The 21,452-nt window shown below is 46.1% G+C and overlaps 2 protein-coding genes across 3 annotated transcripts in view; one reads left to right on the top strand and one right to left on the bottom strand.

The window, feature by feature from the left end:
* Window positions 1-2,227, top strand: part of LOC310696042 (uncharacterized protein) — a 43,274-nt gene extending 41,047 nt beyond the window's left edge. The window contains exon 11 of the mRNA XM_083481179.1: window positions 1,685-2,227. The gene's annotated coding sequence lies outside the window, so the exon portion shown is untranslated. The remainder of the gene's footprint in view (window positions 1-1,684) is intronic.
* The window catches only part of TECTA (tectorin alpha), an 81,541-nt gene that overhangs the window by 20,541 nt on the left and 39,548 nt on the right, over window positions 1-21,452 (bottom strand). For both annotated transcript variants that reach the window (XR_014520364.1, XM_083480880.1), the window contains exons 9-12: window positions 20,513-21,086; window positions 15,242-15,852; window positions 10,817-11,378; window positions 3,273-3,472 (exon numbers count right to left, since the gene is read on the bottom strand). Coding sequence is in view for 1 of the 2 variants with exons in the window: in XM_083480880.1 (XP_083337006.1) it covers window positions 3,273-3,472; window positions 10,817-11,378; window positions 15,242-15,852; window positions 20,513-21,086 (1,947 nt within the window). In the remaining variant the exon portion in view is untranslated. The remainder of the gene's footprint in view (window positions 1-3,272; window positions 3,473-10,816; window positions 11,379-15,241; window positions 15,853-20,512; window positions 21,087-21,452) is intronic.

The following is a 21,452-nucleotide window of genomic DNA, read 5'->3' as shown; positions in this document are numbered from 1 at the left end:
CCCACTGGTGTGAATGAAATTTAGCACAGCGTGCCAGTATATCGGTCAAAAAGCCACAGTTCCATAATGCAACAGGTACTGCAGTGGGAAAGGAACATTAAAAATGAGCTAGAAGTGCTAGCATAATAATCAGGAAAACTAAAATATTATTCCCCACATCTGAATGCGTCATTAGACTAATGTGTGGATCAGAATGTAATTACCCTGATGTTGGAATCTCTTTTCTTGTAACTTGGACCCGAGATGATGGATTCAAGTTAGAAGAAGTGAGATTCTGATGAAACATCTGCAAGAACTTTCTGGTGGTAAGAGCTGTTTGACAGCGGAGCAGACTCCTACAAGAGGTGCTGATCTCTCCTTCTTTGGAGGTTTTTGAGTAGAGGTTGGGTGGCCATCTGTCAGAGATGCTTCAGTTGACATTCCTGCATTGCAGGAGCTTAGACTAGAGATGACCCCCAGGGTTTCTTTATGACTCTACAATTCTATGATTATATGTGATATATGGAAGTGAGAGCCGGACCATAAAGAAGGCTGAAGAATTGATGCTTTTGAATTATGGTGCTGGAGGAGACTCTTGAGAGTCCCATGGACTACAAGAAGATCAAACCTATCCATTCTTAAGGAAATCAGCCCTGAGTGCTCACTGGAAGGACAGATTGTGAAGCTGAGGCGCCAATACTTTGGCCACCTCATGAGAAGAGAAGACTCCCTGGAAAAGACCCTGATGTTGGGAAAAATGGAGGGCACAAGGAGAAGGGGATGCCAGAGGACGAGATGGTTGGACAGTGTTCTCGAAGCTACCAGCATGAGTTTGACCAAACTGTGGGAGGCAGTGGAAGACAGAAGTGCCTGGCGTGCTCTGGTCCATGGGGTCACAAAGAGTCGGACACGACTGAATGACTAAACAACAACAACAACATGATCTTTCAAGTTTTGTGGTTCTCCAGAATTTCAATTCTTCAAGGCAGGGCTTGAGTCCTCATGCAAATCATGTGCTCTTATCACACGATGGACTGCCAGTGAACATACATTTCTAAGCATGTGTGCTAGATGCAAAAAGAACCTGCTTCTGACCTAGAGATGTAACTTGAGTTGGAAGCTCGGCTCTGAAGACTGGCAACAACTCTAGCAACTCACACTGCCAAAATCTTTACAAGGCATCAGCAAACAGCAAAAATAGAGACAAACAGGGATAGTGATTTATCAGGACTAGTATTAAAAAACGAGGGCTGTCACAAGCTGGAACTATGGGCATCACTGAAATGCTACACATTTATTCATTATCCCCAAAACAAAACAAGAAGGCTCCATTCTGGTTTCTGATTGTGCTCCTGTCTCACCAATTTATTATTTCAGATCAGTGAATTCAAAGCATAAAAATCTCTTTTCTCCTGAATTTATATCTTTCTGAATTTATAAAAACTAGGAGTAAATCCTTGGGATTCAGTAGTCACACTGGCATAAGCAACAGGGAAGGATCTCCCTCTCGGTTCATGCAAATGAGGTCATCAAATTAAAGTTTAATTTTGCCGTATTCCCCCGCACCCCACTATGCAAAAGCAAGTCTGGAAGCTCAGCCTCATTACAGGGAATTTGTCATTCCATTGTGTGGATTAAACTGATTAATATTACATAACACACAGAACTATGCCACTAAATGCACCACCGTTGTTCATTATTTCAGGATCACGCTGTAAGGTAATGGAGAAGGAGACCGAAAGCTGACAGCAATGCAAACTAGCATAGCAGAGAGAGAGAGAGAGAGAGATACGGCTGCCTGCAGCACCCGCAAATTATCTATGAGGAAATTTCACCCTTCTGAAGGAGCGCGAGCGAGTTCCCAAGGGCATTGTGTTTACATCCCCCAAAATCAAGCTATTAAGGCAGAGACATTGTCAGACGCAACCGACGGCAGATAGAGAGCATTCCATCTCCATCCTCTGGTTTCTTCTCATTTGGAAACCATTTACGATCCAATCCCACAGGCAGCTTAGGGTAGAAAAACACCATAATTTGCAGTGTGTGATTTCAAATTCTACAGCTGGTTTTTATTTTTCTTTATTTTTTGTCATTGTTGCTGCTGCTTGGAAGAATATAGATGAGGAGGGCTCCTTGAAGAAACCCTCGTTTTTATGCAACGCTTATGACAGCATGGAAGCATCAGAGCCCTCGTTAAAACAGAGAGGTCCTCCCCCCCCCCATTCCTCCTTAAAGCAACATGAACCACGAAAGCTGTGCTTCAGATTTGCTTTAAAAATGAATCTTGATGAATGCAAAGGAGCTTTTGAGCAGGATCTTGCTTCATTCTGATATCCCCTTTGGATATTTTAAGTCTGATCCTCATGGAAAATTCATCCAAGTCACAGAAAGAATATAATACATATATGCATTTTTAATTGTTTTTTTTAAACAACAACCATGCAAGCAAACACTCATAATTTCAATTTAAAAGTACTTTGAACTTCTAAGATGAGTTTTGCCTTTAAAAGGGAGCTTATCTGAGTCCACCAAAACATAGACGATGCCAGGCAAGGTAAAAAGAAAGCGATAAACTTGCTCCCCATTCAGATAAGTAGCATCCCCACCACCACCACATTGGCAGATCCCTGGGGGTATTTGATAATCCTGACCCTGGGGTTATTTGAAGGAAAGACACTTTGCAGGGTGCTTTTCTCCACCATCAGTCAATATTTTCAAAAAGAGCCGATCCCTATTGCTCGCTTTCATCAGATACAGAACTAGGGTAGGGAATAGCACTCTTAAGCCCATCGAAATCAATACAACATACTTCAAAGAAAATATTTGTAGGATAAGAAAGTTAATGTGAAACATGCCACTATTCCTAAATCTTAACCTGAGAACATAAAGAAGAGCCTGCTGGTTGAGTCCAATGGCCCATCTGGTTCAGCGTGCTGTTCTCATAGGGGCCAACCAGATCTGCCTGTGGGAAACATGCAAGGGGTGCCAACTTGAACAAAATATTGTGGAGAGCCCAAATAAACCCTGCCCTGCATAATCGATCACATGACACAATGCACAGGCCCCATTTGAATGGCAAAGTCCATCAGCGTTGGGGGCCCCAGCCCCCTCAAATATTTTACTGGGGGGCTGTAGACTCCCCAGCCTCTAAGAGTTGGCTCCTGTGCTTCCAACTGTGAAGGCAGATCATAGCCAACGTGACTAGAAGCCTCCTTATATTCTTATGACTAAGGAGATGCTCACAAAACAATTGAGAAGCCCTGGGAGCCGCCATTTTGGAATTGGTGCCTTACCTCGTAATATTTGCCGTCAGAATAGCAGCCACAGTTGTGAGGTAGGATGCAGCTCTTGCCGTTGAGGACGTAGCCTGCATCACACTGGCATCCTTCGACGCAATAATGGTTGCAGTCACTTTTCAGCCGGATGGCAGCGCAGCGGGGCTGGCACACACTCACACAACTCTCATAGTGACTGTTGGGAGGGCAGCTGACCGCTGGGAAAAAAGAGGAAAAGCTTCTTAACACGGCAACACACCCCTGCCTGATGATCAAACTTCAATGTTCGCCTCTTGCCTTTGGGAGCGCATGCACACCAGAAGGCCCAGTATGACCAAGGGCTGGAGAAGAAGAAGAAGAAGAGTTTGGATTTGTTATCCCGCTTTATCACTACTCGAAGGATTGTCAAAGCGGCTAACATTCTCCTTTCCCTTCCTCCCCCACAACAAACACTCTGTGAGGTGAGTGGGGCTGAGACACTTCAAAGAAGTGTGACTAGCCCAAGATCACCCAGCAGCTGCATGTGGAGGAGCGGAGACGTGAACTCGGTTCCCCAGATTACGAATCTACCGCTCTTAACCACTACACCACACTGGCTCTTTGTAATTCCCAGAGATGCATTGCCTCTGTCCTTGAAACCAAGTGGGCCCACCCCCGCTTGCTCAGCACTATTGCCCCCAACAAGGAACCTGAAATATGGGGGGAAATTGCCACCATCTTCCTCCTTCTCCCTCTAAAATTCAGTGCTGCAGTTGCCACCAAGGAAAAGACTAAGCCAGAAGGAGTGCTTCCTTTTCTCCCTCTCCAACTGATGAAGACAATACTTATTGAGAGACAGGAAAAGGGGAGGAGATCTACGTGGCACGTTGGCTCCAGACACTTTACGGTCAAACGACAAGAAAGAGACGCAAGCATAGCCTGATATCAGGCACAGATGAGTTGAGCAAAGGTTCTGCGGGGCCTAGAGGTAAGCCACTATTGTTGTTGTTGTTGTTGTTGTTGTTGTTGTTGTTGTTAGGTGGACCCCTGTGAGAACAGAGAGTTGGCCTGGGTAGGCTTTTTGTCTGACCTTCTGTACTGAGGAGAGGCAGTCCTACCATGGAGAAGCCACCTAATACCTAGATGGGAACTGTAATGAAGAAGGCTCTATTCTGAACACAAGAAAATCTGGAGATCTGAAGAGAGACAGTATATTATTCAGAGTTCTGAAACCAGCAGCGGCAAAGGAAAAGCACCTGGTGTGGGGTCTCGGGTGGGGCGAACCGCCCACAGGGGTGGGGCAAACTGCCAGCAGCGCTTTCGCAGCTCTGCTACGTACAGTGCATGCATAGCACCGCTACGTACGATGCATGCACAGTGGCACCAATACCTCCGGCACCACTTGAGCGCCATTGGTGGTATCCTCTGCAGCAGTGGCAGGGGGATCCTCTGCTCATGGTGGTGGCGGGATCCTCCACTCGTAGCTGCAGAGGTGGGAGCGCGGTCCTCCGCTCACGGCGGAGGGATCCTCCAGATCCTCCACACGCGGCTGTGGCAGTGCGATGACAGTGGCTCGTGCTGCTGCGCCTGGGGGCGGCGGGGTGAGCCCCCCACAGGGTGCCTTCTTGTCACCCTTCCGAGAGATGGTACCCGGGGCACACCGCCTCCCCGCCCCTTCCTCTGCCACTGGAAACCACTACAACAGAGACACCAAGGCTGACAATGTGCAAACACCTTTCTTCAGCTCCACCGACCAACACAGGAGTCAGCAAATGGCAGTCTTGAGGCCAGATCAAGTCCTTTGAGGCCGCAGTTTGCTTCCTCTGCTATTGTCAACCTGACACAAAAAGGTGGGTAACAGCAGGCCATGGGGGGAGGAGGTTAGACACCTGGCTGTCCCCCCACTCCAGGCTGAAAAGCAAAACCAGTTCCTTATAGCCTCTGACCTAAGTGGGGTGGGGTTATTTTTTTGGTAGTGCATCAAAACTTTGATCAGAAATGACAGGAGGATTAAAAATGTGTGTGTGTGTGTGTGTGTGTGTGTGTGTGCGCGCGTGCGCACCAGATACAACCAAAGTGGAGACTGGTCCATTAGAGTGCACGGCACACTACCCTACCAGCTTTAGTCTGCCCTCCACCAGCTCCGACCTGCCTGATTTCCTACTTACATCCAGTTCAGGTGTTGACGCTGATGGGCAGCTGCCTCCTGCTTGAGAGTTGCTTCCACAGGAGGCATTGATGGCCACCAGCTTGGAAAATTCATAGAGGAGAAAGTGATACATGGCTACTAGCCATGACGGCTATGCTCTGCTTCTCCATATTCAGAGGCAGTAATGCTTTTGAGTGCAAATTGCTGGAAACCACAGGAGGAGCAAGTGCTCTTGTGCCTAAGTCCTGCATGAGGGTTTCCATGTGGCATCTGGGTGGCCTCTATGAGAACAGGATGCTGGACTAGGTGGGCCGTTGGCCTAATCCGGCAGGCTTTGCCCATGAAATGAAATGAATAATGATCTAGCCTTGGTGCTCTCCTTGAAGAACTCAGCAAGAAGGATGGGGATGAAACTAGAATAAGTTGGTTGTGCCTGCCAGTGGCTCTGGCGCCACCTCCTGTTGACCTCCCTGCTCTTCTAGAGCACCTTTCTGTGCCTCTGAAAAACAACTGTATCCACCCTATGAGAGTCTGAAAAGCCAAGCTACTACAAACATTCAAAAGATGAAAGGGCAGAATGGAGAACATCCACAAGTCCTCTGCTTCTCCTCCTCTCCCCATCTAACAGCTGCATTCAGGTCCTTGAATTTCAGGCGCAGAGCTGATTTAGGCCATCAATTTGTGAATAGAAAATGATCCAAATTTAATTTTTAAATCTTATTAGTGATGAAAATGACTTTTCAATTGATTTGCCAAACGGTCTGCCTGCCGGAGGAGCTTTGCATCTTCATTTATGAGGAGCGTAATTGAACGGTACATTGTAATCCTATTGACCACAGAGACAAGCCTCCTTAGAACAAATACGTACTCTTTTGCTCGCATGTATAAACTAATAACATTTGCATTTGACAAATGAAGAACAACTGCCACTGGGACTAGAGATTTAACCTACATCTTTCCAGAACGGGGTTTGGATGTGCAAGAAAAATACCTTTGCTTGTTTAACAGTTCTTCCCTTCTAACTGGGGAGGGGGTACCTGACTCCCCTTCCACCTTGGTGAAGGCACAGGACACCTGGTACATTGGCAGGGGACAATCTGGTAGAATGCTGTAGCTGACTGTCCTTCCTTATGTAGGTTTGTATTCAGTGATGAGGTTGCAGTGGGTTTAAAATTCATTACTATTTCTGCAGTAGGGTCCCTGTCTCCAACATCCTAGAGCCACACAGTCAACATGAAAAGAGAGCTTTTTAGCCAGGGATGCTCCAAAGCAAAGCATTTAAGAACTCTGAAAACACAAGGTGCTTCAGTTTTAAGAGAATGGTGCGGAGCACTCCAAATTGTTTGCCCATGTGCTTGCACAGAAAATACGTCTGGCTGAAAGGCAACACAGAGATATCTGCATTGATCATTGCAATGCATCTCAAATGATTATTATTGTATAATCTTAGACGGTTGTGTAATCTTAGGAGGAGTGTGGCTGTGACTATTACTAAGGGACCCACCACTTTTTAATTTGCTACTGAACTGCTGGTTGTACTAATTTCTACTGAGAGCAGACCCACCAAAATTAATGATCCTACATTAGTCATGTCTAGTAACTTCAGTGGGCCTACTCTGTAGCACAACAGGTTGGAAACAAGCAGGTCTTGTCCGGACAAGTTTAGCATTTCTCATTACAATTAGGCAGACTGTGCTTGGCTCAGTCCAGTGAGCCACATCTGTCTCCCTCTGTTCCAAGATCCCCCAGAAGCTTACCTTGGAACAGTGAATGGCAGAGGTGGTGGTTTTTGGTGCTCCCAGATCCCAGTGATATGTCTTTTCATGTCAAGGACCACAAACAAGACCCAGCATCCCTGGCAGAGACAATGGCACTCTGCATGCAACTCACATTGAGAAGGCTGTTTCTCCCCCTGGTACAAGTAAAGTTTCTAGGCCTCGGAGCAAGGACCACAGTGATAGCAAGTGCTTTGTAAATGTTGGATTGGAATACTCACAAAGCCCCAGTTCTTTTTGGATGAGTCAAATGCATTTATTATTTAGACAGTGCTTCAAAAGCAAAGTGGGTATATGAAGCTACACATCTGACCAGTGGCATAGCATGGGGGGCTAGGGAGGCCATTGCCCCAGGTGCATTTTTTTGAGGGGGTGCAATCAGGAGTGACCTATTTCAGCCTGCAGGGCCAGATGCAAAACTGAATGGAGCAATTAACATATTTTTGTTTTTTTACCTTTGTACAGCAGACCTGTTACTAAATACCCGCCTCTCTATCCTCCAATGAATATCCAATGAAGCACATGTTAGTATCATTTATTTATTTGTTTGCTTGCTTTCCTTCTAATTTTATAACTTTCAGCATCATCACATTTTCATTATTATTTGTCGCTATTGCTTATTAAATTTATGTCCCACTCTTCCTTCCAAAATAGCCCAGGGGCAACAAACACACAAATGGTTAAACATCTAAAAACAATTGTGATACAGGTGCAGACTGTATTATCATAATTCAAGGACACGCTGCAGCCAGGCAAAAATACTCAAGGTTCTGCAAAGCAGAAGCAGTAGGATACCTGGCTGGGGAGAGGCTGTGGCCTGGGAAGATCCCTGAGGGCCAGACAGAGACTTGGAGGGCTGGACATGGCTTCAAGGCCTGAGGTTTCCCCTCCCTGTGCTAGAGACTGAAACTGGGACCTTTTGCATGCACAGCTTATGGCCTCTCCCCTGTTGGTGAGCTAATTTCTGGGGCAAATTTGTCCCACATGGCACTCCAGACAATACAAGGACAACAGCTTCAACTTTTACAGCAGCCAGATCAAGGGCAGGCTGCTAGGAGATGCCACAGCAGGTTTGCAGCAATGAATCCAAGGAATTGCCAAAGTCAAAGTGAGCTTTTGTGCTGAGTGCTTAAATATCTGTCAGATTTAGGGAGCAACCCATAATTCATCCTCTTGTGGCTGCGTTTCCTTTATGAAGCCGGTGACATGAGAGATAATCTTCCGTGACTCTGGTACACATCTCTTTCATGTTGAGGCATTTGTTGAGCTATTCTTTTCCGCTGTCTCCTCTTATCTGTGTCATTTTTATCCAATACTTTCCATTTTGTCATTAGGTGCCCTAATCGGAGTCTCTGCCTCTCTCTGGGAAACCTTGGCACAGAGAAGCTCTTCTTTCTTTCTTTCTTTCTTTCTTCCCTTTCCCAACAATTCACTCACTGTCTCCTTCCTGCAAACCTCAGCATCGTGAAACTGTTCTCCATCTTTGATACAAGCCGAGCTCCGCTTCTGCGTACCGCAGAGGGTCTTGCAAAGATTAAAAACAACAACCACAACAACATGCTCTCCACTTAAAGAGCAATCATTAAATGAGACAAGGAAAACTGAGAGGGAGGTCAGAGGCAGAACTGAGGAGATTTCAGGTGTCTCCCTGAGCAGTTAATAACACTGAATCTGCCGTTGCAAAGTGGACACAAAGTGACCTGGAACTGGGCAGAAGGATGGTTGCTACAGGCCAGCCATACTGATGAACTGTGGAACACTGCCAAACAGCTGACTCTTCAGCACCCAGGGCAAAAGCCTCGCCAGCCAGCTTTGTGCATTTAAAATAAGAATCCCCCTGCCAATGCTCAAGCTCACAGCCCTTGTGAAATCCAAGGCCTGAGAGGTGTCATTAGGGATGAGGGGAGATATCTGATTCAGCTCGCATTTAAAGGCAGACCTGCCCAGTTCAGCTTTTGTAGAGCGATATGTGAATCAAAGCACAGTCATCCTTTGACATTTGCATTTATCCAAACCTTGCCGTGCATGTCCCCAGCCTAGTAATATACACAAACATGCATCAGCTAGGAGGGTTAACTTAGCAAGGATAGAGGACAAAATTGTATGGCACTAGGGGAAACTGCTTTGTGAAAACAATAGGAAAATGTGCACTGAAATGTGGATGAATTTTCAAAAATGGATGTAGAAATGTGGGGAACTGAATTTATGTTTTTATATGTGTTGGAAGCTGCCCAGAGTGGCTGGGGCAACCCAGCCAGATGGGTGGGGTATAAATAATAAAATTATTATAATTATTATTAAGATGGGAAATATGAGAAATAGCAAGAACCCGAAATTGACAAATCCATCATTCCCTTTGCTTAAAGTGGGGACTCGACCCCTGTACAACACCAAGCTTCGGACAGTGAGGAGGAGAGTGTCAGATAGACTAGCCAGGAAGCTTACCAACTAGAGCCTAGATTTTGACCCCCTATAAGAAGAAGAAGAGTTTGGATTTGATATCCCACGTTATCACTACCCGAAGAAGTCTCAAAGCGGCTAACATTCTCCTTTCCCATCCTCCCCCACAACAAACACTCTGTGAGGTGAGTGAGGCTGAGAGACTTCAGAGAAGTGTGACTAGCCCAAGGTCACCCAGCAGATGCATGTGGAGGAGTGGGGAAGCGAACCCGGTTCACCAGATTATGAGTCTACAGCTCTTAGCCACTACACCACACTGGCTCTTCCATGTCAAGATTTCTGACTTGCCTGGCCAACAAGACTCTTCTCTGCTGTTGTTCCCAATGACAAATCATTTCTATCTCTGTTTTTACTGGCCCACCCCTTCCTTTTAGCATGAAGTGAGGAACCTTTTCCTCTTCAGATGTTGCTGGACTACAACTCTCTTCGTTGCTGACCATTGGCCGTGCAAGTTGGGACATCTCAAGGGCCATAGATTAGCAGGAGCTATGACTAACAACACACAGCCAGCTATTTTTGAAGTTGTTAGAACAGGAAAGGAAATTAGACCTAAGTGTGGTGTTGAGACTCGAGATCTAGACACTTGCTTACTAAGAACCAGGCCTAGTCCTAGTCAGGTTGCTTTTAGACATAGTAACTTAAGAAGCTGCCTTATTATCACATCAGACTGTTTCTCCCTACACTAGGGTGCTCTACTCTGATAGGCACTGGCTCTCCAGGACCTCAGACACGAGAATCATTCCCATCACCTGCTGACTTGGTCCTTTCACCTGGAGCCAGTGTGGTTAGAGTGTCAGACTAGGACCTAGGAGACCAGGGTGCAAATTCCCAGTCAGCCATGAAGCTCAGTGAGTGACCTTGAGCCAGTCACTGCCTCTCAACCTAAAATATCCCACAGGGTTGTTGTGAGATTAATTGAGGAGGAGCAGAACCAGGTACACCACCTTGAGCTCCTTGGAGAGGAAGGTGGGGTGTGAATGCAAGAAACAGATAATAAACTGGGACCTTCTGTGTGCAAAATGCGTGCTCTATCCTTGAGCTACAATCACCTCCCCAAACTTACTTTAAGAAGAAAGTACCCCCTTAAAAACAACAACAACCCAGAAATAGCCCAGTTAAACATCAGTGGAGCTACTGGAGATGGAACAAAAGGACAGTTTTCATGAACAACGGCAGAGATTAAAACAAGCTCAGCTCACAGCACAAGGTGAAGTTTCTCCAGCCGGTTACAGCAATCCCCTGGGTCTGGCAGGTGCTGGCGTAGTTCTGCAGCCAGCTGCAAGCGGTTTGCACTGCGCCACCATCGATGCAGGTGTCAAACAGGCAGTTCTTGTAGAAGAAGGTGGGGTTGACTTTGCTGTGGCACCTGGAGAAGACGCCGCTCTTGCTGGGGATCAGGCTGCACAGCTGCTGGGGCTTCCAGAAGCCTTCCACCTTACGGCAGGCAGGGCACCTGTCGCCACAGCCAACCTGGCAAAAGGGGTCCCTCTTGGCCCAACTGTGGCCAAACTCGTTGATGCTAGAGACGGCAAAGCCACCAGAGGTCTGGAGGTCGTCGTCAGGGTTGCTGTTGTATCGCCCACAGAGGCCGTACGTGTTGTTCTGAAGGCTCCGTGGGACGGTGACGGAGAGGAAGGTTTTCCAGTCATAGACAACCTTCAACCCAAAGTCGGTCTCCACGACAATGTGGAAACCAAAGGCAAAGATGTTCACTTTCCCTTGTCCAAGCTTCAAGGGCAGGTAAAGGCGTTCATTGTTGATCTGCAAAGAGATGCAGTGAAGTTAGCTAGACACTAAGGCAACTGGCGTCACACCATTCTCATTCTGCGTTTGTAAGCAAAGAACCATTTAATGTGGCAGCACCCACACTTTGGAAATCCCTGCCTATTGACACAAGGCAGGCGCCTTCCCTTCCCTTCCCTTCCCTTTTTGGCACCCACTAAAAACATTTTTGCTTAGGCTAGCCTCTCTAGATGCATAGAATGTTGACTTGTTTTAAACCAATGTTTAGCTTATCATTGATTTTAATCTCTTTTTTGAACATTCTAAATTGTTGTTTTTAAACTGTTTTCTTGTTTTTGTTTACTGGTAATTTTATTACCTAATACATTTTGTAAACCACTTTAAGATTTTACTACAATCAAGTGGTATATAAATCTTGCAAAATAAATAAATAACTAGCTTTGGGAGGTTGGTTTCAAAGAAAGATGCCTGATGCAGAAAACCCGGTCTTCACTCAAGTTGTGGAAATTGTTGTGTAGCTTTGGGCTAGTCACCATTTTCCTGTCCAACTTGCTCATGGGGTTGTCATCAAGTTAAAATTTTGATCTGAGCTCCTTGGAAGAAAGAGAATAGAACACCAGTGCCATGAAAAATTGCGCGAAAAGGGGCACATCTATCTAGCAGTTGAGAAGCACCACACACTAGTTTATAATAGTGAAACACACAGGCCACAATCCAGCTCAAAGTTGGGTTCACTGAAACCCATTGAAATCAAGGTGGAGTGTGCCTACAGATTCATAATAAACCCTCCAGGTCATCTAAAAAATGGGGTGATTAGGGTGCACCAATATTTACAGTCTGCAACTGTAACAGTACACATGCCAAATATTTGGTCTGAGTAACCTCCACCCACTTTTGACTCACAAAAACCCAACAGATCATGTGTTCATGTACAGATGGAGAGGGAGCTATGGGCAGCCATCTCATGTGAGATGGTTCTGACCTCTTCTGAGCAAGAATCCACAAGGACTGGCAGCTGGGGTTTCAGCACCTTGGCTAGCTCCAAGCACACAACTTTCTGCAGTGAAAGTTGGGCCTTGATTGAGGCCTTATAAGAGCTTCCCTCTAGTTCACTCCTTCCAAAGCTCCACCCACCCTGCTTGGGGAGTGTGACCCCTTAAAGGGACAAGCCCTTGACCGGAGGGTGGGGTCTGCTTCTTCCTTCTGTGGCTTCTTGCCTAATCTGCTCCCTCATCCTTTGGGCAGCCTTGACTCCTTGGGGGAACCAGGCTGTCTGGTAGTTACCAGTTTAGATTTGCAGGTTTGTGGCCGTCAGCCTCAGGTTTGGTATCTGGAACCTGGTTGTGTTCCTAAGCCAGCGGTATAGCAGCTCCAGACTGGTTATCGTTGGACTAAAACCTGGGACACCAAGGTTCAAATCTTCACTCGGCCCTAAAGCTCTCTGGGTAACCTTGGGCCAATCACTGCTCCTTAGCCTAGCCTACCTCCCAGGATTATTGGGGGATTAAATGTGAAGGGAGCAAACCATGTACACCACATTGAGTTCCTTGGAGGAAAAGGTGGGATATAAATTCAACCAATCAATTAGCCTTATCTATCATCTGAGGCCAAGGCCATGATAGGGACTTGTCTCTATGGAGACATTGTAATGTCCCATTACTGAGCAGTGCCAGCCCTACTGGTAGGCAAGCTGAATCAGTCCATCTTAGGCAGCAAATTCTGGATGCCGTTAGCGGGGAGAACGTTGCCAAATATTTATCTTATTGTTATCTTTTTACCATCACGTAGAGCAACATTTATATTTCCTGCCTCAGGCATGAAACAACTGTTTCCAGCTGACTCTGTGACTGAGAGTCACTGAATAGCCAACTTCATCCTGACCACGTTGCTAAAAGAGGTTGAATTCAAATTTTCATTTTCAGTCCTTTGGGATTCCTGTTTAACACTTCTGTGGATTCTCTGCTATTTAAAAGAGAACAAGCCAACAACATTCTGCTCCCGGGAGGACTGAGCCCAGACATGTAAAAACAGTGACAGAAGAGTTTCATCCATGACAGTGTTTTCCTCCTTCAACTGTGCAGGAAAAAAATAAATACACGAAGCTACCCTTCACAACCCAATTTGCAAAGGAAACAATATTTAACAGTGCATTTAAGCCCTATTGGTTTCCACAACACTTAAACATATCTAGCTCTTTCTGGTTTGCAGTCACTGCAAAGTTATATACTGAAAATAAAGGCCATCAATGACTACTAGGCATAACAACAAGGTTCTCTCTCCCCTGTTGGAGGCAGTATGCCTCTGAATGCCATTTGAAGGGATCCTTGATAGATTTACTATGAAAATGACAAAATTTAAGCTTCAGGGACACTAATCCCAGAGGGGCTCCAGAAGTGACTTTAATCCGCATTGCTTAAAAAATTGGGTCTGGTAGACCCAATTTCATCATTCTATGATGCATCATGCATGTATATAACATTTCTCTAATTTTCATCCCCCAAACTATAAGCCATAGGAAATTTTGATTCACTTTATTTACTTTGACATCCAGTATAGCAATTTTAATCAAAATGTGAGATGTTTTAGTGTGTTTGTGTGTATGTGTATATATGTGTGTGTGTGTGTGTGCATATATATATATATATATATATATATATATATATATATATATATATATATATGCTTTCGTAGATTTTCACGGGTACAGGAATGCAGGTTTTGGTGTCTTCGGGTGTCTTCCCGTGTAAGAGTTGGGGTGTCTAGGCGACGTTTCGACGAGGTCTCTTTTGAAGATGACGAGTGAGACCTCGTCGAAACGTCGCCTAGACACCCCAACTCTTACACGGGAAGACACCCGAAGACACCAAAACCTGCATATATATATATATATATATATATATATATATATATATATACACACACACATATATGTATATGTATGTATGTACACACACACACACACACACACACACACACACACACACACACTGATTGTTGTGAAACAACCCCATTGAAGAAGATAGCAGTGGCTACCCAGACCCCGTTGCTGGTTATGAAGGGGCCCCCATAACAGTTCAAGCTTCAGGGCCCCATAAATGTAGGTTTGCTAGTGCTGGGATCAGACCAATGGCCCACCCAGTCCAGCACCCTGTTTGCACAGTGGCCAACCAGATGCCTGTGGAAAACCTGCAAGCAGGACCCAAGCACAAGAGCACCCTACCATCTTGTGGTTTCAAGCAAGCATTACTGCTCCTCAGAGACAGGAGGACAGGAGTGTTGATAGTCATCTTTCAGGAGTTGCTAGAGCAGCCTTTCTCAACCTGTGGGTCCCCAGATGTTGTTGAACTACAACTCCCATCACCCTTGGCTAGCAAGGCCAGAGCTCAGGGATGATGGGAGTTGTAGTCCAACAACATCTGGGGACCCACAGGTTGAAAACCACTGTGCTAGAGGATGCCAGTCCCTCAAAGGCAGTCCTGTCCTTTGCTCCCCAGAAGAATTAGCCATGGATTTACATCTCCACCCACCTATTCTCTTTCTGCTCCCTTGCCCAATGTCCTCAACCCCTTGAAGCATTTGTCATCTCCCCATCGTAAATGGGGAGCTGCTTGGCTCTCAGGTACAAGGTGACCCCAGTTCAATATCTAATGGAAGTGAAAACCCAAAGGTTTCACTGACAGTGGCTGAATTTGTATCAGTAGCAGTGAGAACAAGAGAAAAACTCACCACCTAAAACTGGAAGGGGCTAACCTGAGATGGTTGTGGTTTCTATGTTCTACTTTTCCATCTGTTTTGTTCTGACATTTGTATGTATTGCATGCTTTCTCAATTCTGGTCGACAGACTGTAATAAATCGATTCAGTGTCGCTGCGTTAACTCACCAGCACGGTGTGCTTGTAAGCCCGGTGGATGATGATGTTGTAACTGAAGACCTCCACTTCCACCTGCTTCACCCACAAGGCCAGGGAAGGGTCCCGATCCTCATTCTTGGCAGTGACCGTAAACTCGGGGAAGGTTTCCAACCTCTCTGACCTCTGCCGGGAGATGGTGGTGCAGAGGACCAGGGGGCAGCTGCTCTGAAAATCGAAAGCAAACCCATCAAAGGTCAAGTAATGGCCGTAGCCGGAGACGATGCAGGAGGCGTCGGTGCGAGCCTGGCAGTAGTAAAGGCCGCTCTCCTCCATGCAGTACTCATCCTCTTTGCAGGGGATGTTCTCACAGTGCACACTGTTGTCGGAGCCATTGCAGTAGCAGAAATACTGGCAGTCAATGTCCATCCAGAAGGACTGATTGGTGGAGAGCTGGTGGCCTTCAAAGCTGCAGCCGCACTCAGTCCTAGGAATGCAGTGGGTGCCTTGGAGGGCAAAGCCATCATCACATTGACAGCCCTCCGTGCAGGCGTCCAGGCAGATGGGACCCATCCCTAGGCTTTCGCAGGACTCCGAACAGGTCATGCACTCCTCAAAGTGGCTGTTCTCCGGGCAGGTGAGAGCTGGAGCAAGACAAAAAAGGGGGGAGCGCAAGTTCAGCTGGCAGCCAGCCACTTTCTCTTGAAGTCCTGCCATGCTGTGCCTCAACATTAGACAGATAAACTTTATTTGTATTAGCCAACGGCCGTAGCAACATAAAACAAGCAATATATACAATTAAAAAACAACAAAAATGGATAAAAAGGACCATCAAATGACCAAGACCATCGTTCAAATAGTGGCTCTTAATGTGAGGGCAATCTGGCTGCGACATCTGCCTCGACATTGTAGCATGGCTTAGGGTAGAAAAGCAATGAAAAACTCAAGAGATAGGAGTTAGTTCTGATCCTGAATTACCTTCCCGGCTTCCACACCTAAGGGCTTACCCACTCTTACCTTTTGCCCCTCTCTTTCCAGTCACAGGTCCATGCTTAAAAGTTCCTTGTCTGAGCATTTCTGTTTTCGTCCCAGAGCTTTTCCTGTGAAAACCCACCACTCAGTGCACAATCGGAGCAAACATCAATTCAGGTTTGTTTGTTTGCTCCAATTGAACTTTAAAGAGCAGGTTTTTGCAAGGAAAGCTCTGGGGAAAAAATTAAATGAAGATAGATGTTCAGACACAGAGCCTGGAAAGAGCAGAAGAAAGGTAAGTTTGGATAAACCCTTAGTCTAGTCCAGGTCTAGACAGGACTGTGTGTTTTGCACCTATCTGCAATGAAATCCTGTACTGAGCATAGGTGTCAATGTCTTTAGAATCCCAAATTGCTGTTTAAATTGGGGGGAAAGCTACATTCTAGTCCTTACGCTTTTGAACAGAAGCCTGGAAATGCATGCAGCCAAGGTTAATTCCCGAAAAACATAAACAAAAAGTCCACAGGCTTAAAAATTCAACAAGCTGAGCACACTCCGGTCTGCCACTGTCAAAGATATCAGGGTGAGGTTTAAAACCATTCTGCTTCTCTGGGAGCTCATAATCACAGGCTCCAGACCAGAGCTATTCATCCCTCTCTCCTTTTTTGAGCAGAAGGATATGGGCTGTCAGGTCTAACTAATGCCAATCACTCTGGGCTCAGTCTTGCCAGCCCCTCCTCTATACAGTCCTAGCGATCAGGGTTGATCAATTGTTTGCTAAAGTCCTTTGTAGTATAAATGCCCTGGATGTGTCATGTGCATTCCCATTTTCAAACTAAGCAAGAAAGGTGCAAGCACAAGCCTCTCTCCATGGCAATCTGGATGGCCACCTGTCAGGCGTTCTTTAGGTGTGATTCCTGCATTGCAGGGAGTCCCTCCCAACTCTACAATTCTATGGTTCCATGAACAGTTCCCCCCATGGCTGGGTGGAGTTGGGGGTTATAATCAGGATCATACAATGAAACTGATTCAGGACAGGCAAAAGGAAATGCTAGTTTAAAACAAGACATACTTAACCTTTGGAACTCACTGCCCCATGATGGGGTGGCCACCAGTTTAGAAGGCTTTAAAAGGGAGCTAGATTTCTCCTCCATTCATTTGCCCATCAGTGGTTATTAGCTTAAACAGGGACTGCCATGTTCAGAGCCAGTATACCTCTAAGAGGTCTGATTCTCTCCCCTTCCTTCCTTCCTGCTTTGTGTGTGTCAGGAGGCAGCGTCCTTGATCCTCTGCACTAGATTGGTAGCTACGAATTGCTCTTGAACTTGATGCTGTAATGTTCAGCAATCGAGAAACACGAGGGAAGTTGGGATAGCCTAGGATGCTTTCAGCTAAATCCTCTGGAGGGAGTTTTATTAGGGAAGAGACAATGCAAAGCCTTGCAATATTACTGCATGGTTTTATTCTTATTCAAGCTGCTTTATTAGTTTCATTTGTCAATTATTGACATTCAAATTGTCATTGTGTTGCCTTGCCTTGTTTAGTATCCTTTCAGCACTGTGCTACATTACACAGCCTTGGGCTAGATGGAGTTTCCTTCCTGTTTACCCTGTTATTTCTTCCCCTCTTTTTCCTGCATATCAACATGCTGTTAAATGCCCTCTCCCCTTCTGAGGTTTCCAGCAGCTGGTGTTCAGAAGCATTACTCCTTCTGACCGTGGAGGCAGAGCATGGCATCATGACTAGTAGTCATTGATAGCCTTCTCCTCCATGAAGTTGTCCAACCCCCTTTTAAAGTCATCCAAGTTCATGGCCATCACTGCCTCTTCTGTGAATGTGTTCCATAGTTTAACTATCAGGAACCTGTGGCCCTTCTTACTGGTTCAGCTTTATCCACTTGGGTGCTGAATATCAGCAGACCCACAAATGTTGGGAATGAACTAAGTCTGTTGCCTTTAAGCCCTGCTTTAGGGTTTCCTGGAGGCATCTGATTGGCCACCATGAGAAGGAGAGGGCTGGACTAGATGGAGACCTGGTCTGATCCAGGAGGACTCTTCTTATGTAGGTGATTTCTAGAGAGGAAACTAGGTTTCTGAAACCCCCTTTTACATACTATGATTAAAAGGGTCCTTAGTCCTGTCCATTCACTTCAGTGAGTCTACTCTGAGCAGGACTAGCATTGGTTAGAACTCTGTGCTTCAGTAAAGGGCCGCTCAGTAGCCTATTTTGTACAAAATGCTAACTGGTTTTTTGTTTAGCCAAAGTGTGGTCTGAGTGTCCAAACCCAGCTCTGGCAACAAACCATGATTCTGGCAACAAATCACAATGTGAAGTAGTTCCCAAACTGTGACTTCTTTTAACTCTGGTTTCAAGTTCGTAAGATGATTTGTGGGCTGTTGTTGTTGTTTTTAAAAAAGCTTAGTTAAAACAAACCATAATTTAGCATTATGTATGACTGCACCCTTAAAATATTCACAGACTTCCGGGTTTGTGTGAAAGCTCATCGCCTGCCAAATCTCAAATTCCACGTCCTTCCATTTGCACCAACTCGCCTAAGCCTTCTTGAGCTTCCGCAGTGTGAACTTCCTACATCTGCCTTTAGATTATGATAATAATACCACTGTCAGCAAGAATATTACCATAGCTAAACAACTCCCCCCCCCCACAACCGTCTCGCTCATTCAAATTAGCCTCTGTTGTTACAGCTTAAGTCGGGGTCCCTACTGCAATTCAAGAACACGGCGCAATAAAACTCCTGATGTCTCCTAGAATGCATTCTATGAAAATTACTTAATTAAGAAAGTGCATCTAGAGGCAAAAAGCAACTGGAAAGAGAGAGAGAGAGAGAGAAAACACCCCAGGCACAAAGGTAATGCTTTTGCAACACTGTTTTAATCTATATTTTACATAGATGAGTGAAATGCATTATGATGGGTGGGATTTGGGGGTGTATTTTGCAGGTATGTGTGTGACGTACCTGAATCCTGTTATGGGTCCCAGGTTCTCATGTCCGGGAGGTGGAGAGGCAGCCTTCCCTGGGTGGGGTTGGACTCCCCTGAAAGGAGCAGGTTTGCACTGTGTGTGGGGGGGGGCTCCTGGATTCAACACTATGGCTGGAGGCTCAAGAGGCCTCAGTGGCTAGAAGGGCCTTTTTTTTTAAAGCTCCAGCTGGTTCTCCAGCTACGACCCATTTCTGTTAGAGATCACTATACTCCACGCACTGGAACCTTCAAAGTTGGATTATTATGATGTGCTCTACGTGGAGCTATCCCTGAAGACGACTGGGAAATTCCAGTTATTTCAAAATGCAGCAGCCAGATTCCTGGCTGGGTTTCCACCTACATCTCATGTAAACCCTATTTTAAAACTGGTTGTCACTTCATTTCTGGGCCAATTCAAGGTACCCACATTTGTTGTTTAAAGTCCTAAATGACCCAGGCCCCAAATATCTGAAAAACCACCCTCCTTTTCTACAGACTCTTGCGTGCTGAAACTGGCAGAGGGAGCCTTCTTGGTGCCCTCAGAAGCTCAGGTGGTGGTGGCCCAGGAGAGGGTCTTCTCTGTGGTGGCCCCTAAGCTGCAGAACTCTCTCCCCAGAAACCCACACCTGGCACCTTCATTATACAGTTTCTGGAGAATGATGCTCCAGGCTTTTGACACTTGAGGTGTATACTTTGAGGACCCGCCTTATTTCTTATTATTGTAAGTTGTTTTAAATTGTTTTTAATATTGTGTTTTAATGTTGCAACCTGCCTTGGAGGCCTTAGGGTGAAGGATGGGAAATAAATAAATACAATACAGTGGTACCTCGGGTTAAGAACTTAATTCGTTCTGGAGGTCCGTTCTTAACCTGAAACTGTTCTTAACCTGAGGTACCACTTTAGCTAATGGGGCCTCCTGCTGCTGCCACACTGCCGCCACGCGATTTCTGTTCTCATCCTGAAGCAAAGTTCTTAACCTGAGGTACTATTTCTGGGTTAGCAGAGTCTGTAACCTGAAGCATCTGTAACTTGAAGCGTCTGTAACCTGAAGCGTCTGTAACCTGAAGCGTCTGTAACCCGAGGTACCACTGTACAATACACTGAGCCTTTGCGTATATAAGGTACACATTGAACGGCAGGACTCAAAGGGCCGCATATAAGCCTTTGAGCACACAAGGCAAGCTCCTTAGATCCCTATAATGATCTCTCTGGATCTTAACCTGTATAAAATAAATAATCCAGGAGGACTGGTAATTTGCTTTTTAAAAAATGGGACCCAGGTTTTAAGGGACTTGTGGAGGTCTGCTCAAATGGCCACACCTTTGACAAAAAGGCGCATGCACTGACTTACGGCAAAAGTCAAAGCTTCTCCACGGACCGACGTCCACTTCTGCATTCTTGCAGGCGCTGGCATACCGGGCTACTGAGTCACAGAGCTCTGACTGGTTCCCCCCACTCTGGCACAGGCGGAAGAGGCAGGTCCGATAGTAAGCAGAGACATTCACCACTGAGTGGCACTCCAGGAAGGAGCTGTTGGTGGGATCGTTGATGATGCCACATTTCGACCGGCTCCGGTAGTCCTTCAGGAGCTCTGAATCGTTGTTGCAGGCCTTGAGAAGGTCGCCGCACTCCCCGTTGCAAATCTCATTGAAGGTTGTCCAGCTGTCCAGAAAAACCGCCAGGTTGTCCGTGCACTTCCTGTTAGGGAAACAGAATTCATCGCTGCTGTTCCCGTTGAAAAAGCCACAGAGGCCTCCGGTGCAGTTGAAATAGATAGTTGAGAGGCGTATCTCCAGCATGCCAGAGTCCAAGTACAGGATATGTATGAGCCCTTCGGACTCAACCACGGTCCCGTTTTTGCTGCGGTAGATTTCCAGTTGGCCAGAAGGATGGAAATATGGAAGCTCCATTTCATATCCATTCACCTGCAAAAAGGGGGGACAGGGACAAATAAATGAATGAAGAGGAAATTTGATGAGATGAGCCAATGGTGTCTAGTGTCCATTGGAAATGGGAGGGTGAAAAGCAGGGAGGCCAACAGTAGGTGGCGCCAGAGCCAAGGACAAGTGGAGACAGCAAAGGCTTATCCACATTTCCTCATGTTCTGCTGCTTTCCTCTGGGGAAAACTGCTCTTTAGCACCCATTTGGAGCAAACGGCAGTTGGGTTTTCTGTTGTAGCTCAGTAGCAGAGCACCTCTTTGAATGCAGAGGAACCCGGGTTTAATCCCTGACATGTCCAGGTAGATCTGAGAGAGGACTCCTGTCTGAAACCCTGGAGAGCTGCTGCCAG

Source organism: Podarcis liolepis, assembly GCF_965112155.1.
Source record: "Podarcis liolepis genome assembly, chromosome: 16".
In the NCBI taxonomy this organism is placed as follows: Eukaryota; Metazoa; Chordata; class Lepidosauria; order Squamata; family Lacertidae; genus Podarcis; species Podarcis liolepis.
The sequence above is the reverse complement of the archived record's forward strand: the minus strand, read 5'-3'. Positions and strand labels throughout refer to the sequence as shown.